The sequence below is a fragment of the Salmo salar genome, chromosome 07, assembly GCF_965601325.2.
Source record: "Salmo salar chromosome 07, fSalSal1, whole genome shotgun sequence".
NCBI classification, from domain to species: Eukaryota; Metazoa; Chordata; class Actinopteri; order Salmoniformes; family Salmonidae; genus Salmo; species Salmo salar.
In genome coordinates, this window is record NC_138297.1 from 6,290,001 (window position 1) to 6,307,500 (window position 17,500).

At 45.2% G+C, this 17,500-nt stretch overlaps 1 protein-coding gene across 1 annotated transcript in view; it reads left to right on the forward strand.

The window, feature by feature from the left end:
- Nucleotides 1-17,500, forward strand: part of LOC106608450 (leucine-rich repeat and fibronectin type-III domain-containing protein 4-like) — a 56,353-nt gene that overhangs the window by 28,223 nt on the left and 10,630 nt on the right. Inside the window, exons 2-5 of the mRNA XM_082977271.1 lie at nucleotides 4,016-4,875; nucleotides 7,007-7,177; nucleotides 7,674-7,835; nucleotides 8,051-8,773. Of these exons, the coding sequence (XP_082833397.1) occupies nucleotides 4,082-4,875; nucleotides 7,007-7,177; nucleotides 7,674-7,835; nucleotides 8,051-8,773 (1,850 nt within the window). The 5' untranslated portion in view covers nucleotides 4,016-4,081. The remainder of the gene's footprint in view (nucleotides 1-4,015; nucleotides 4,876-7,006; nucleotides 7,178-7,673; nucleotides 7,836-8,050; nucleotides 8,774-17,500) is intronic.

The following is a 17,500-nucleotide window of genomic DNA, read 5'->3' on the forward strand; positions in this document are numbered from 1 at the left end:
TATATGGGTTGTAGGTAGAATATATGGGTTGTAGGTAGAGCTATGGGTTGTAGGTAGAGCTATGGGTTGTAGGTAGAGCTATGGGTTGTAGATAGTAGCTATGGGTTGTAGGTAGAGCTATGGGTTGTAGTTAGTAGTTCTGGGATATGGGTTGTAGGTAGTAGATATGGGTTGTAGGTTGTAGCACTAGGCTATGGGTTGTAGGTAGTAGATATGGGTTGTAGGTAGTAGATATGGGTTGTAGGTAGTAGATATGGGTTGTAGGTAGTAGATATGGGTTGTAGGTAGTATATATGGGTTGTAGGTAGTAGATATGGGTTGTAGGTAGTAGTTCTGGGCTATGGGTTGTAGGTAGTAGATATGGGTTGTAGGTAGTAGATATGGGTTGTAGGTAGTAGGCATGGGCTATGGGTTGTAGGTAGTAGATATGGGTTGTAGGAGTAGATATGGGTTGTAGTTAGTAGATATGGGTTGTAGGTAGTAGGAATGGGCTATGGGTTGTAGGTAGTAGATATGGGTTATAGGTAGTAGATATGGGTTGTAGGTAGTAGTTCTGGGCTATGGGTTGTAGGTAGTATATATGGGTTGTAGGTAGTAGTTCTGGGCTATGGGTTGTAGGTAGAAGATATGGGTTGTAGGTAGTAGATATGGGTTGTAGGTAGTAGATATGGGTTGTAGGTAGTAGATATGGGTTGTAGGTACTAGTTTTGGGCTATGGGTTGTAGGTAGTAGATATTGGTTGTAGGTAGTAGATATGGGTTGTAGGTACTAGTTTTGGGCTATGGGTTGCTTCCCAAATGGTACTTTATTCCCTACATGGCCATTTTGGGATATAGCCATAGTCCACTCTAAATTTTACAACGTAAAATGTTGTATAAAAACAATGTATTTTATTGTCAAATCAGACATTCTACTCTTAATTAAAGAGTGACCCTCTCCCTCTCTCTCCAAGTCTCGTTCGCTCTCTCCATCTCTCCATTTCTCCCTCTCTCTGCATTGTCTGTCCCTCAAGCCCTCTCTCCATCTCTCTCTCGCACTCTCTTTTTCTATTAGTTTCTTCACGTGTCGCTCTGTCCCTCTTTCCATCACTCTCACCCTCTGACTATTGAGGTTAAGTATGGAGGTCTGTGGTTTGAGTTATTCAGTAACAGAGACATACAGAACCATCGTTCTTGTCAGATAGTACTGATGTAGCCTGGACAGTACCCTACTCCCTATGTAGGGCACAATGGCCCATACGGCCCTGGTCAAAAGTAGGGCACACATGTGGGTGGCCCTGGTCAAAAGTAGGGCACTAGAAAGAGGTCAGAGAGAGTGGCCCCAAGACCATTCAGCATTAACTCGTGCAGATTTCTCTATTGAAGCTTTTATCAAAATGTAAGTGATTTTCTTATTTTGTTTTCTGAAAGTATAGAATCAGATGTTCAAATGGCCACTTTTCCTACATTTTCCCCCATATGGACCAGCCCCTTAGCAATTTGAGTTCTAGCCAATGAGCTTCCTAGGCCCTTGCCAGTTGAGTGACAGCTAGCCAGACGCACGCACGTACAGGGAGAGAGAGAGAGAGAGAGAGAGAGAGAGAGAGAGAGAGAGAGAGAGAGAGAGAGAGAGAGAGAGAGAGAGAGAGAGAGAGAGAGAGAGAGAGAGAGAGAGAGAGCGAGCGGACGTGGTGAACATACTATATGTGAAGTAGCACACCATTTTTTTGGGGGGGACCACTTTTAACTCGTGAGTGGTACTTTCAGAACATCTGGCAAAAAGTACACAGAGTACCGGAGAATCTCTTTAAAAAACAAGCAGGAGAAAAAAAATGCCCTTTGAAAGACTTGATGATATTTTCACACTTCCTAGACAGCTCTTCTTTGTTCAACACCCCGTTAAGCCTTAGCCCCACCCACAGATGTAAACCTCCAGACAGGAGCCTCTGTTAAACCCAGCTAAATTCAAAGCAGCAATGCTTTTGAGAGCTGCGGCAAAGATTATATACACACTGACCAGGAAAACACCCATTCTGTTACAGACTTAAACCTGTGACTTGACAGACCAATCATCTATCAGATTGTCTATTCACCCTATTACCTCAGCCAATAATGACTAGCCAGGAAGGAACATTTCTTCTCCGTCTATAGGTCAGTGCTTTCTCCTTGGCTAAGTTAGGCACATAATTGAACATTTTTATTCAACGGATCCCAGACCAGTTTATAATAACATGAAAGTTATTATGTTCAAAAAAGGCATTTCTGCAACAGACAAAAATATTCTTACTGATCTACCGTGAAGTAGGAACTGGTGTCATACCTCCTCCGATCCTGTAACTGGTCGCAAATATGTGTTATGGCTAGAGGTACAAAATGTCCAGTGTTTTCCAGAAATACTGGTTGAAATATTCCTGGATTCAGCAGGAAAATAAGCATTAAATCCGAGAAACATTGAAAACCAGGCTTTCTAGAGAACATGGGGAATTTTAGGAAAGTTACTGGATATTTGCAACCCTAGGTATGGCTCTATAATAAGGACATTATAATAGAGATAACATACCTGTCGCCCTGTGATGCTGTCCATGTATCTAGCTCAGTTACTGTTGCTATGGAGATTCCTGTGGTGTCATCATTTGATGGGTTGCCGTGACACTGGTGTAAGTGCTGTGGGTTGCTTCTGTAACTACGGAGTTCGCATGTATAGTGTTGTGAGGTGGGTTGGGTTGTTGTTGCTAGGCTGTAGTGGAGTATTCTGGGATGCTGTTGCTATGCAGCGTTAAGGTGTAGTGTACTGTAGTAACACATGGGTTGAATGCACAGGGATCCATGGTGAATGTGTGTGTGTCCTGTGTGTGTTTGTGTGTGTGTGTGTCCTGTGTGTGTGTCCGGTGTGTGTGTGTGTGTGTGCCTGTGTGTGTGTCCTGTGTGTGTCCTGTGTGTGTGCCCTGTGTGTGTATCCTGTGTGTGTGTCCTGTGTGTGTTTGTGTGTGTGTTTGTGTGTGTGTCCTGTGTGTGTGTCCTGTGTGTGTTTGTGTGTGTGTGTGTTTGTGTCCTGTGTGTGTTTGTGTGTGTGTCCTGTGTGTGTGTGTGTGTGTGTGTGTCCTGTGTGTGTGTGTGTCCTGTGTGTGTGTGTCCTGTGTGTGTGTCCTGTGTGTGTGTCCTGTGTGAGTGTTCTGTGTGTGTGTCCTGTGTGTGTTTGTGTGTGTGTGTCCTGTGTGAGTGTTCTGTGTGTGTCCTGTGTGTGTGTGTTTGTGTGTGTGCATGTGTGTGTCCTGTGTGAGTGTTCTGTGTGTGTGTGTTCTGTGTAAGTGTCCTGTGTCTGTGTGTGTGTGTGTCCTGTGTGAGTGTTCTCTGTGTGTGTGTGTGTTTGTGTGTCCTGTGTGTGTGTGTGTGTGTGTGTGTGTGTGTGTGTGTGTGTGTGTGTGTGTGTGTGTGTGTGTGTGTGTGTGTCCTGTGTGTGAATTTCCTGAACTATAAAACACAGAGTGGATTATAATGTTTCAGGGAAGACCTAACACAGACACAAGGGCTGATATACATCTCTCTCCCCCTCACACACACACACACACACACACACACACACACACACACACACACACACACACACACACACACACACACACACACACACACACACACACACACACACGACGACGACACAAGGGCTTGCAAGACATACACACACCCTCTCTCTCTCCCCCCCCCCCCCCACACACACACACACACACACACACACACACACACACACACACACACACACACACACACACACACACACACACACACACACACACACACACACACACAAACAAGGGGATTCTTACATAATACTATCCAAACAATGTGCAATATGAGTCTGTAACACTTATTTTCTCTCTCTCTCTCTCTCTCTCTCTCTCTCTCTCTCTCTCTCTCTCACTCCCTCTGTCTCTCTCTCTTGTCTCTCTCTACCCCCCCCCCTCTCTCTCTCTTCTCTCTCTCTCTATCTCTCTCTCTCTCTCTCTCTCTCTCTCTCTCTCTCGGTCGGGTCTCTCTAGGTCTGTGGATAACTCTCTAGGTCTGTGGATAACTCTCTAGGTCTGTGGATAACTCTCCATACTACCATGCCAGATCCCCCACCTTCCCATTCAATCCGAAGACGACACCCATCGCCCCACACACACACACACCCACAAAGAAGGGAAGAACATTCCATCCTCTCATCCCTCCATCCCTCCATCACTCCTTCAAACACACTTCTGAAATCCTGCGAACTACTACCCCTCTCCCAGTCCCTTCCTGGATCATTCTCCTCGCATCTCATTCGGTTGTCCATCCCTCGCCTTCCCTCCCATCTCATTCGCTGTGCCTGCCCCACCCCCAGCACATCCCCAGCCTTCCCGGCTCTCCATTGGCTGACGTTGGTCACATGCTGCTGCCTGCTGCCCTCTCTGATTGGTGCAGGGGAGACATGGGACGTGGTCGCAGTGTGTCCATTCCACTGCGTCTGTCGGAACCTTTCGGACTCTCTAAGCACGCTCTGTGCAGATAAAGGCCTCCTATTCGTTCCCCCGAATGTCGATCGACGAACCGTCGAGCTCCGATTGGCTGATAACTACATCACAGAAGTGGGCGGGGCTGACTTCGCCAACATGACCGGATTGGTCGATCTGACTCTATCCCGGAACACTATCCACTCCATCCGACCAATGACGTTCTCCGATCTGGAGAGCTTGCGGAGTTTGCATTTGGACGGTAACCGCTTGACGACGCTGGGACCGAGGGACCTGTTGGGATTGGTCAATCTACAGCACCTCATCGTCAACGGTAACCAGCTGACCAGGGTGTCGGCAGAAGCGTTCAATGATTTGCTGTTGACGTTGGAGGACTTGGACCTGTCTTACAACAACCTCAGATGGTGAGGAGACTTACAGGACCAGTCAAAGGTTTGGACACAACTACTCAGGGGTTTTTCTTTATTTTTTACTATTTTCTACATTGTAGAATAATAGTGAAGACATCAAAACTATGAAATAACACATATGGAATGATTTAGTAACCAAATCATTAGTAACCAAATTAGTAACCAAATCAATTTAGTAAACAAATCAAAATCAAAATATATTTTACATTTGAGATTCTTCAAAGTAGCCACCTTTTGCCATGATGACAGCTTTGCACACTCTTGGCATTCTCTCAACCATGAGGTATTTACATTACATTTAAGTCATTTAGCAGAGGTTGAGGTATGAGGTAGTCACCTGGAATGCATTTCAATTAACAGGTGTGCCTTGTTACAAGTTAATTTGTGGAATTTCTTTCCTTTTTAATGCGTTTGTGCCAATCAGTTGTGTTGTAATAAGGTAGGGGTGGTATGTAGAAGATATTCCCATTTGGTAAAAGACCAAGTCCGTATTATGGCAAGAACAATTCAAACAAGCAAATAGAAACAACAGTCCATCATAAGGTTAGTCAAGAAAAGTTCAAGGACTTTGAAAGTTTCTACAAGTGCAGTTGCAAAAACCCTCAAGCACTATGATGAAACTGTCTTTCATGAGGACCGCCACAGGAAAGGAAGACCCAGAGTTACCTCTGCTGCAGAGGATGAGTTCATTAGAGTTACCAGCCTCAGAAATAGCAGCCCAAATAAATGATTCACAAAGTTCATGTAACAGACACATCTCAACATCAACTGTTCAGAGGAAACTGTGTGAATCAGGCCTTCATGGTTGAATTGTTGCAAAGAAACCACTTCTAAAGGACACAAATAAGAAAAAGAGACTTGCTTGGCCAAGAAACATGAGCAGTGGACATTAGACCGGTGGAAATCTGTGCTTTGGTCTAATGAGTCCAAATTTGAGATTTTTAGTTCCATTCGTTGTGTTTCTGTGAGACGCTGAGTAGGAACGGATGATCTACGCATGTGTGGTTCCCACCGTGAAGCATGGAGGAGGAGGAGGTGTGATGGTGTGGGGGGTGCTTTGCTGGTGACACTGTCAGTGATTTACCTGGAATTCAAGGCACACTTAACCAGCATGGCTACCACAGCATTCGGCAGTGATTCACCATCCCATCTGGTTTGCGTTTAGAGGAACTACCAGGACAATGACCCAAAACACACCTCCAGGCTGAGTAAGGGCTATTTGAACAAGAAGTAGAGCGATGGAGTGCTGCATCAGATGACCTGGCCTCCACAATCCCACGACCTCAATCAAATGAGTCGGACCGCAGAGTGAAGGAAAAGCATCCAACAAGTGCTCAGCATGTGTGGGAACTCCTTCAAGACTGTTGGAAAAGCGTTCCTCATGAAGCTGGTTGAGAGAATGTCAAGAGTGTGCAAAGCTGTCATCAAGGCAAAGGGTTGCTAATTTGAAGAATCACCAATATGAAATATATTTTGATTTGTTTAACACTTTTTTGGTTACTACATTATTCTATATGTGCTGTTTCATAGTTTTGATGTCTTCACTATTATTTTTCAATGTAGAAAATAGTACAAATAAAGAAAAACCCTTGAATGAGTAGGTGTGTCCAAACTTTTGACTGGTACTGTATATTTTGGTCTGATTTTTGCTGTGCAATAGTCTATGATATCTGGTATTCGTTACACTACGTTTGTTGCTATAGCAACAGTCTGGGATGTCTGTATAGAAAACAATATCTACACAGAGAAAATACAACGTCTTTACTTTCAAACAGTCCAAATGTCATAATTGAATGCAATGAAAGGTATTCCAAAAATTCTGCCAAAGACCTATGCTCCCCTCCTAATGTTGACTTTGAAGGCTTCTGCAAAGTCAAATAAACGTGCTCTCCATCCTCAACACAGAGTTCCTTGAGAGACGATCCAGAAGCTCATAACCTGATAGACCACATCACTATGTAGTGCTTATGATGTGTTATAACCCCAATATGTCCTCCCCAGGGTTCCATGGGAGTCGATCCAGAACATGGCCAGTCTCCACACTCTGAACCTGGATCATAACCTGATAGACCACATCACTATGTAGTGCTTATGATGTGTTATAACCCCAATATGTCCTCCCCAGGGTTCCATGGGAGTCGATCCAGAACATGGCCAGTCTCCACACTCTGAACCTGGATCATAACCTGATAGACCACATCGCAGAGGGATGCTTTGGAGGGCTGTATAAGCTGGCTCGCCTGGACATGACCTCTAACAGGCTGAGGACCCTGCCACCTGACCCCCTGTTTGCCAGGTATGTTACCGTAGCAACCCTGCCCCCCCCCCCCCCCCCCCACCCAGAGGTCAAGGGTCAGAGGTTGCTGGTTCAAGTCCTGGACTGAATGAAAGACTGTGACTGAACTGCTAAAGACAGTAGACATATTACATCTATTCAACGTGTGTAACTTACCCGATAACATCATGATAATAGCAACTCAAGGGTCGCGGGTTTGATTCCAGCTGTGGCCACCGATACTAAAATGTAAACACACTGTTGTAAGTTGCTTTTGATACTGGCGGCTGCTAAATAGAAATCAACTATCCAAATATTACACATCCCTTAAGGATATGTTGGTTTTCTACATTAGTGAAGCTGAAGTTCCATAAATATTTAATTGGGGATGCTTTTGGAAGGTTCATAATTAATTCAATTCTTGTTGTTGTTGTGGTATGAGAGTAAGCTACATAGTAAACTGAACTGTCAAATGACTTACTTATAAATGACTCATTATTTTAGAATTATGTTCCAGGTCTCAGACGGGAGCCATCAGTCCAACTCCCTACAACAGCGTCATCAGTCTAAACTTCGGAGGAAACCCGCTACACTGTAATTGTGAGTTGTTATGGTTACGCAGGCTGGTCCGAGAGGACGACATGGAGACCTGCGCCACGCCCCCTCACCTGGCCGGCAGGTAAAACAGATGATGATGACAGTGTCTTTGATATGTCCGATTCCGTTCGTTCATTACCGTGACATTACCGTGAGCTCTGATTCCTAACTCCACCAGGATGTCGATGACTTTGAAAATAGATTTAATTCAGATGTTTAAATAGAGCGATATAGATACTGTGTCTCTCAGTGAATGTTATAGTTAACCGTTCTTCTGTCTCTGCCCCACCTGTCCAGGTATTTCTGGTCCATCCTTGAGGAAGAGTTTACCTGTGAGCCGCCCCTCATCACCAGACACACCCACAAGCTCTGGGTCCTGGAAGGTCAAAGGGCAACCCTGAAATGCAGAGCCATCGGCGACCCCGAACCCATCATCCATTTTGTCTCCCCCGATGATCGTATTGTGGCGAATTCCAGCCGGACGACATCGTTCCGGAATGGAACGTTGGATCTCTTTGTTACGGTTGCTAGGGATGACGGAGTGTACACGTGCATAGCGATAAACGCGGCTGGGGAGGCTACAGCAACTGTGGATCTAAATATCATTCTCTTGCCGAATCGAAATGGGAACGTGAACGTTCCAGGGAATGTGACGGTTACTGGGAATGCCGGGAATTCTAATGGAAAAATTCAGGGTTCTTCGGACATCGCCACTGGAAAAAGTGGGAATTCCGAAGTTAACAATGGAGGGAACACAAGAGACATGGAAGAGAGGAGAGGAGAGGAGGGAGACGGGGATGAGGAGGGTGGTGTGGCGGAGGGAGAGAGGGAGGATGGAGGGATTAGGATAGAGGAAGAGGAAGAGGAGGAGGAAGAAGAGGAGAGGATGGTTGGGATACAGGGAGTCACTTCTACTTCAGCACAGGTGCGATGGGATCTGGGCCAATCGGCTGGAGCTTACCTGGTGTGGATGTTTCAGATACAGTACAACTGTACAGCCGATGAGACACTGGTGTACAGGTGAGTCTACCTGAGTCTACCTGAGTTTACCTGAGTCTACCTGAGTCTGCCTGAGTTTACCTGAGTTTACCTGAGTCTACCTGAGTCTACCTGAGTCTACCTGAGTTTGCAATACACACCTGACATCTTGACTCCACCTTACACACCTACACCTGACCTCTCTACAACAATACACCACTAACCTATGACCTCTACACTTCTCACAGCCCAGCCTGGTCTCATAGACTAGACATAAAGTTAGCATGATATCTTATGTTTGGTATTGTTACATAAGACATATCTTTGCAATTACTGAGCATGTTAGCTAACCCTTCCCCTAACCCTTTAGCTAACCCTTCCCCTAACCCTTTAGCTAACCTTCTACTAACCCTTTAGCTAACCCTTCAACTAACCCTTTAGCTAACCCTTCCCCTAACCCTTTAGCTAACCTTCTACTAACCCTTTAGCTAACCCATCCCCTAACCCTTTAGCTAACCCTTCCCCTAACCCTTTAGCTAACCCTTCCCCTAACCCTTTAGCTAACCCTTCCCCTAACCCTTTAGCTAACCCTTCCCTAACCCTTTAGCTAACCCTTCCACTAACCCTTTAGCTAACCCTTCCCTAACCCTTTAGCTAACCCTTCCCCTACACCCTTCCCCTAACCCTTTAGCTAACCCTTCCCCTAACCCTTTAGCTAACCCTTCCCCTAACCCTTTAGCTAACCCTTCCACTAACCCTTTAGCTAACCCTTCCACTAACCCTTTAGCTAACCCTTCCCCTAACCCTTTAGCTAACCCTTCCCCTAACCCTTTAGCTAACCCTTCCACTAACCCTTTAGCTAACCCTTCCACTAACCCTTTAGCTAACCCTTCCACTAACCCTTTAGCTAACCCTTCCACTAACCCTTTAGCTAACCCTTCCCCTAACCCTTTAGCTAACCCTTCCACTAACCCTTTTAGCTAACCCTTCCCCTAACCCTTTAGCTAACCTTCTACTAACCCTTTAGCTAACCCTTCAACTAACCCTTTTAGCTAACCCTTCCCCCTAATCCATTTATCTAACCCTTCCCCTTCCCCTTTAGCTAACCCTTCCCCTAATCCATTTATCTAACCCTTCCCCTTCCTCTGACCCTAACCCATTTATCTAATTCTTCACCTTCCCCTGACCCTAACCCTTTTAGCTAACCCTTCCCCCTAATCCATTTATCTAACCCTTCCCCTTCCCCTTTAGCTAACCCTTCCCCTAACCCATACTGTATCATATGAAATGGGTGACGGATATCCCAGAATTAATACACACCATAGAAAACGTATCATATCATACTAAATGGAGTGTCTCAGATTTACTTAAAGAATAAAACAAAATGATCTGAGACCAGGTTGCACAGCTACACCTGACATTATGGGAAGGTCATATGCAGGATATAAGCACAGAGAGAAAGTTTGGAGGGGAGAGAAGGAAGAGAGATAGAGGAAGGAAGAGTTTGACAGGGAGACCCTTAAGGGACTAAAAGTAATGAAGTCTGAAGGATGGCTTAAACTACAGAGTCAATACATACGTCACAATCTATCAGAGACACACAGAGATACCTCAGAGATAGAGGGAGTGAAGAGGGAATAGAGAGAGAGAGAGAAAAAAATGGAGGTAGAGAGAGAGAGAGAGAGAGAGAGGGAGTGAGGAGGGAAAAATGGAGGTAGAGAGGTAGAGAGAGAGAGAGAGAGAGAGTGAAGAGGGAATAGAGAGGGAGAGAAAAAAATGGAGGTAGAGAGGTAGAGAGAGAGAGATAGAGGGAGTGAAGAGGGAATAGAGAGGGAGAGAAAAAAATGGAGGTAGAGAGGTAGAGAGAGAGAGATAGAGGGAGTGAAGCGGGAATAGAGAGAGAGAGAAAAAAATGGAGGTAGAGAGGTAGAGAGAGAGAGATAGAGGGAGTGAAGCGGGAATAGAGAGAGAGATAAAAAAAATGGAGGTAGAGAGGTAGAGAGAGAGAGATAGAGGGAGTGAAGAGGGAATAGAGAGAGAGATAAAAAAATGGAGGTAGAGAGGTAGAGAGAGAGAGATAGAGGGAGTGAAGAGGGAATAGAGAGAGAGAGAAAAAAATGGAGGTAGAGAGAGAGAGATAGAGGGAGTGAAGAGGGAATAGAGAGGGAGAGAAAAAAATGGAGGTAGAGAGGTATAGAGAGAGATAGAGGGAGTGAAGAGGGAATAGAGGGAGAGATAAAAAAAATGGAGGTAGAGAGAGAGAGAGGTAGAGGAGAGAGAGAGAGGTAGAGAGAGAGAGAGAGAGTAGAGAGAGAGAGAGAGAGAGAGAGTAGAGAGAGAGAGAGACAGAGAGAGAGAGAGGTTGAACATGGCAATTCTATCCTCTTCTTGTCTTTACCATAAGGACATCCCTCTTTCTCTCTCTCTCTCTCTCTCTCTCTCTCTCTCTCTCTCTCTCTCTCTCTCTCTCTCTCTCTCTCTCTCTCTCTCTCCCTATGGCGGCCTCTCTCGATAGCAAGGCCATGCTCACTTAATCCGTACATATCATGTCATTGGCGTGGGGGAAATGTCGGTAGGGGGAGAAGCAGGTAAAGTAAGTAAATGTTGGGGGGGGGGGGGGGGGGTGTCCTGGAGGGCAGACAGTTTGCACCCAATGGTGCGTTTGGCTGAGTGTATCACCCTCTGAGGCACCTTGCTGTCCGCTGCGGTGGAGTTGTATCACCCTGTGAAGTGGCTTGCTGTCCTCGGCGGTGACGTTGCCGTGCCAGGCTGTGATGCAGCCCGATCTGTGATCAGGGGCAACTCTATTTGGGGTAAGGTGGTCCAGAGGAGGTGAAACGCACAACAGGGCAGTTTGGGCCACAGAACATCCAGGAAGTTAACACAGCATCAGGTGTTCCTCACGGGGCTCTGTAACAATCCTCCTCAATTCTGGTCGGTCAGCTCTTCTCACCCCGAGGACAAGCATCAAAAATAAAGAATAGAATGAGAGACAGAGAGCACCAGGGCTGTTACTCTGTGGGTAAAAAGACAGGGGACAAGGGACATATCAAGCCGGTGTCGTGGGTATGTATCTATACTTACCTCACGAGAGGTCTTCATTCAAACTCATTGAGCTCTTGGAAGAAAGGTGCAATTTAGGGGTTGAGAACAGCTGGCTTCCTCTGGGCCACCTTGTCATGTCCCATCTCCAGGGTTCATCTTCCTCTGGGCCACCTTGTCATGTCCCATCTCCAGGGTTTATCTTCCTCTGGGCCACCTTGTCATGTCCCATCTCCAGGGATCATCTTCCTCTGGGCTACCTTGTCATGTCCCATCTCCAGGGATCATCTTCCTCTGGGCCACCTTGTCATGTCCCATCTCCAGGGATCATCTTCCTCTGGGCCACCTTGTCATGTCCCATCTCCAGGGTTCATCTTCCTCTGGGCCACCTTGTCATGTCCCATCTCCAGGGATCATCTTCCTCTGGGCCACCTTGTCATGTCCCATCTCCAGGGATCATCTTCCTCTGGGCCACCTTGTCATGTCCCATCTCCAGGGATCATCTTCCTCTGGGCCACCTTGTCATGTCCCATCTCCAGGGATCATCTTCCTCTGGGCCACCTTGTCATGTCCCATCTCCAGGGATCATCTTCCTCTGGGCCACCTTGTCATGTCCCATCTCCAGGGATCATCTTCCTCTGGGCCACCTTGTCATGTCCCATCTCCAGGGTTCATCTTCCTCTGGGCCACCTTGTCATGTCCCATCTCCAGGGATCATCTTCCTCTGGGCCACCTTGTCATGTCCCATCTCCAGGGTTCATCTTCCTCTGGGCCACCTTGTCATGTCCCATCTCCAGGGTTCATCTTCCTCTGGGCTACCTTGTCATGTCCCATCTCCAGGGTTCATCTTCCTCTGGGCTACCTTGTCATGTCCCATCTCCAGGGATCATCTTCCTCTGGGCCACCTTGTCATGTCCCATCTCCAGGGTTCATCTTCCTCTGGGCCACCTTGTCATGCACTTTGTCCCATCTCCAGGATTTATCATCTTCGGTTGATTCCATCCTACAGCATATATCCAATACAGTTTATGAAATCAATTGAGGCATTGAACAAATACAAATAAGACAGCCAGATACACCTACTTCAAACCCTAGCAAAGTAATACAACATTATTTTAGCCTACACAATATTATTTTACCAGACTCACATCATTTTCCTTTCTAGCCGTGCCACCAAATGTTTGCATACTACTGGTCAAGTGAACATGTTTAGCTAATACTGTAACATTATGGAACAATGTTGTAAACTATAGAGGCTATATAGACACTCCTGGCCTACAAAACAATGATTTATGTCGTGCCAAGTGAACCGAATCACAACAGGGCTGAGACAGCTAAGGAGGACACTCTGTCCCTTTGTTTTTTCGCCATGTATTCTCTCTCTCTATTGGATGTAATATATCACGGTGACATCTAGATGGCTATTTATTGTGAAGGCTGCTATCCTACTCGAAATACTGTGTAATCCTGGGAGGAGAAAGAAAATGACCCGTTACTAGTTTCTAGGCTACAGCTGACCAGTGGCACTGCACCTTAGGTCGGCAGGCACCTCGATCCAACTTGGTGGTCGTTAGCATTAGCTTTAGCGGCCCACAACGCGGTTTATGTGTAAAGGGCAGGCAGTCAATCCCCCACAGAAATATGGTTCAAACTTTTGAACTGCTAGAAATAAGCCATTTTCTCTGTAGTAAAACACAACGGTCACAAATCTGCGCTCAGTCTATTCTCTATGGCAATCAGAGACTGCGATTCTGCCTATAACCAGAATATTCTCTCTGTGATGTTGTTCTAGGTCGCACAGCTAGATATTTATTAGCAATTTAGAGCGGACCGAAAAGGCTTTTGTTAATGTGAGCTAACTAGTTAGCTAGCAAACGTTAGCCAGCTATCTAGTTAGATTACATGCAGGTGACTATCATTGTCTGCATGGCAGTTTGATGTGTGACCAGACTTGCTCGCGGTGAAAGGTTCTCCTGAATCTCTCTTTGAATAAATAAACATAAATATGGGTTGTATTTACAATGGTGTTTGTTCTTCACTGGTTGACCTTTTCTTGTGGCAACAGGTCACAAATCTTACTGCTGTGATGGCACACTGTGGTATTTCACCCAATAGATATGTGAGTTTATCAAAATTGGATTTGATTTCAAATTCTTTGTGGATCTGTGTAATCTGAGGGAAATATGTGTCTCTAATATGGTCATACATTTGGCAGGAGGTTAGGAAGTGCAGCTCAGTTTCCACCTCATTTTGTGGGTAGTGTGCACATAGCCTGTCTTCTCTTGAGAGCCAGGTCTGCCTTCGGCAGCCTTTCTCAATAGCAAGGCTATGCTCAATTTTGGGTCAGTCACAGTGGTCACGTAATCTGCCACTGTGTACTCTCTGTATTCTAGTTTGCTCTGTTTTTTGTTTATTCTTTCCAATCTGTCAAGTATGATCTTTTTGTTATCTCATGATTTGGTTGGGTCTAATTGTGTTGCTGTCCTGGGGCTCTGTGGGGTCTGTTTGTGTTTGTGAACAGAGCCCCAGGACCAGCTTGCTTAGGGGATGCTTCTCCAGGTTCATCTCTCTGTAGGTGATGGCTTTGTTATGGAAGGTTTGGGAATCGCTTCCTTTTAGGTGGTTGTAGAATTTAACAGCTCTTTTCTAGATTTTGATAATTAGCAGGTATTGGTCGAATTCTGCTCTGCATGCATTATTTGGTGATTTACGTTGTACACGGAGGATATTTTTGAAGAATTCTGCATGCAGAGTCTCAATTTGGTGTTTGTCCCATTTTGTGAATTCTTGGTTGGTGAGCGGACCCCAGACCTCACAACCATAAAGGGCAATGGATTCTATAACTGATTCAAGTATTTGTAGCCAGATCCTAATTGGTATGTCAATTTTTATGTTCCTTTTGATGGCATAGAAGGCCCTTCTTGTCTCTCTCTCTCTCTCTCTTCTCTCTCTTTCTCTCTCTCTCTCTCTCTCTCTCTCTCTCTCTCTCTCTCTCTCTCTCTCTCTCTCTCTCCCTTCTCTCTCTTCTCTCTCTCTCCTCTCTCCTCTCTCTCTTCTCTCTCTCTCCTCTATTTCTCCTGCAATGTATCATGTCTGCAGTCAGGCAGTGCTTTCGAGGACCGAGAGAATAGAATGAAAGGAGAAAGAAAGGGCATGAAAAGGAGATGGGAAAAGAGAGAGCAGTCCTCTCCGCTAACCTCTGCCACCCTTCCGTTTTATCTGTCTCTCTAGGGTTCTGATAATTACACGTTTCTATGTTACCGGAACAAAATCTTCTCTGTCTTCCTCGATCTCTCTCTGCGAATACGAATACACACACACACACACACACACACACACACACACACACACACACACACACACACACACACACACACACACACACACACACACACACACACACACACACACACACACACACACACCAGTGGAGGCTGCTGAGGGGAGGACGGCTCATGGCTGGAATTTATTTATTTATCCATTTATTCCATTTCATCTGTTATTATGAGCCATCCTCCCCTCAGCAGCCTCCGCTGATGCACGCAAACACTTTTTGCCAGGTACAAAAGATGAGGCACCACTTCGAGACCTTTGGGACTATAATGTTCTGTCTGATATTATTTTGTCTAAATGAGTTAGTCACATATAATATATCTTTAGATGGTTCTTCATATATCTGAGAAGTTTGATTTTTTTGTTGTTGTAAATAACATTTTAAGTGAGAGAAAAAAATTACTTAAATTTGAAAACTCTAATTTGCATAAACTCATTAGAACATGGCGCTGCAATCCAATCACAAGCCTGAACAAATACAGACGGACCAATCAGAACCCTCTAAGTATGGTCTATGCTAGTCTAGCCAGCAATTATTTTTTTTATTTAACCAGGCAAGTCAGTTAAGAACAACGTCTTACAATGACTGCCTACCGGGGAACAGTGGGTTAACTGCCTTGTTCAGGGGCAGAATGACAGATTTTTACCTTGTCAGCTCTGGCATTCAATCTAGCAACCTTTCAGTTACTGGCCCAATGCTCTAACCACTAGGCTACCTACCGCCCCTACGCTCTAACCACTAGGCTACCTGCCAGCCTCTACGCTCTAACCACTAGGCTACCTGCCAGCCTCTACACTCTAACCACTAGGCTACCTGCCAGCCTCTACACTCTAACCACTAGGCTACCTGCCAGCCTCTACACTCTAACCACTAGGCTACCTGCCGCCCCTACACTCTAACCACTAGGCTACCTGCCGCCCCTACACTCTAACCACTAGGCTACCTGCCAGCCTCTACACTCTAACCACTAGGCTACCTGCCAGCCTCTACACTCTAACCACTAGGCTACCTGCCCCCCCAAAATAACAGCAAGCAAAAAAGAAAACATCACTGTCAGAAGACCCGAAAGTAAATGATGATGTCACAGTAATTCTTTCTAATGATTTGCCTGTATCTTGGTAATATAGTGTTATCCTATAATTAATGTATTCAATAAGCTACAGTCTTCTTAAAAGCTAAACATGTCTAATTCAGAGTTGTTAGGTAAAACTTTATGGTTGAAACCAGATTGACATTTCAGACTCCAAAAGGTTCAATCAGATTTACAAATCTACTCTGCACTTTAGTTTTTTGGGGGGGGTTTATGAAAGAATAATTCACAAGAAAACAGTTCTGAGATCTGGGATGTGAAAACTTTGATGTTCAAAATCTCAGAACTATGCCTTGTGCAGATTAAACCCTTAAGTCCCAAGGTCATGAATTCACAAGTCATTTGAGACCAGCTCCTGTTCAGACCTTGTTCCACACAGCCCCTGGCCAATGCCTTTTCAAAATTTAAACCATATCATCTTCATCACATTGAAGTTTTGAGTGAGCGTACAATTGGCATGCCGGCCTGCAGGAATGTCCACCAGAGCTGTTGCCAGATAATTGAATGTTAATTTCTCCACCCTAAATTGCCTCCGACATCGTTTTGGAGCATTTGGCAGTACATCCAACCGGCCTAACAACCGCAGAACCACGTGTAACCGCGCCCACCCAGTACCACCACATCCGACTTCTTCACCTGCGGGATCGGCTGACAGGTGGTGGTCAGCTGCTGGGGAGTATTTCTGTCTATAATAAAGCCCTTTTGTGGGGGGAAAAAAAATCCATTCTGATTGGCTGGGCCTGACTCCCCAGTGGGTGGGCCTGGCTGCCAAGTGGGTGGGCCTATGCCCTCCATAGCCCACCCATGGCTGCAACCCTGCCAAGTCATGTGAAATTCATAGATGGTGGCCTAATAAATGTATTTATATGGACTAATTTCCCTATATGATCTGTAACTCACTAAAATCTCTGAAAATGTAGCACGATGCATTCATATTTTTGTTCAGTATAAATGCCAATGTATATCCATCATGTACATATGCCAATATAGGCAGGATATTCTAGGATAGATTGGTTGCAAAATCAGTTTCTATGTTACTACTGTAGTGTTTCTATGTTACTACTGTAGTGTTTCTATGTTACTACTGTACTGTTTCTATGTTACTACTGTAGTGTTTCTATGTTACTACTGTACTGTTTCTATGTTACTACTGTACTGTTTCTATGTTACTACTGTACTGTTTCTATGTTACTACTGTACTGTTTCTATGTTACTACTGTACTGTTTCTATGTTACTACTGTAGTGTTTCTATGTTTCTACTATACTGTTTCTATGTTACTACTGTACTGTTTCTATGTTACT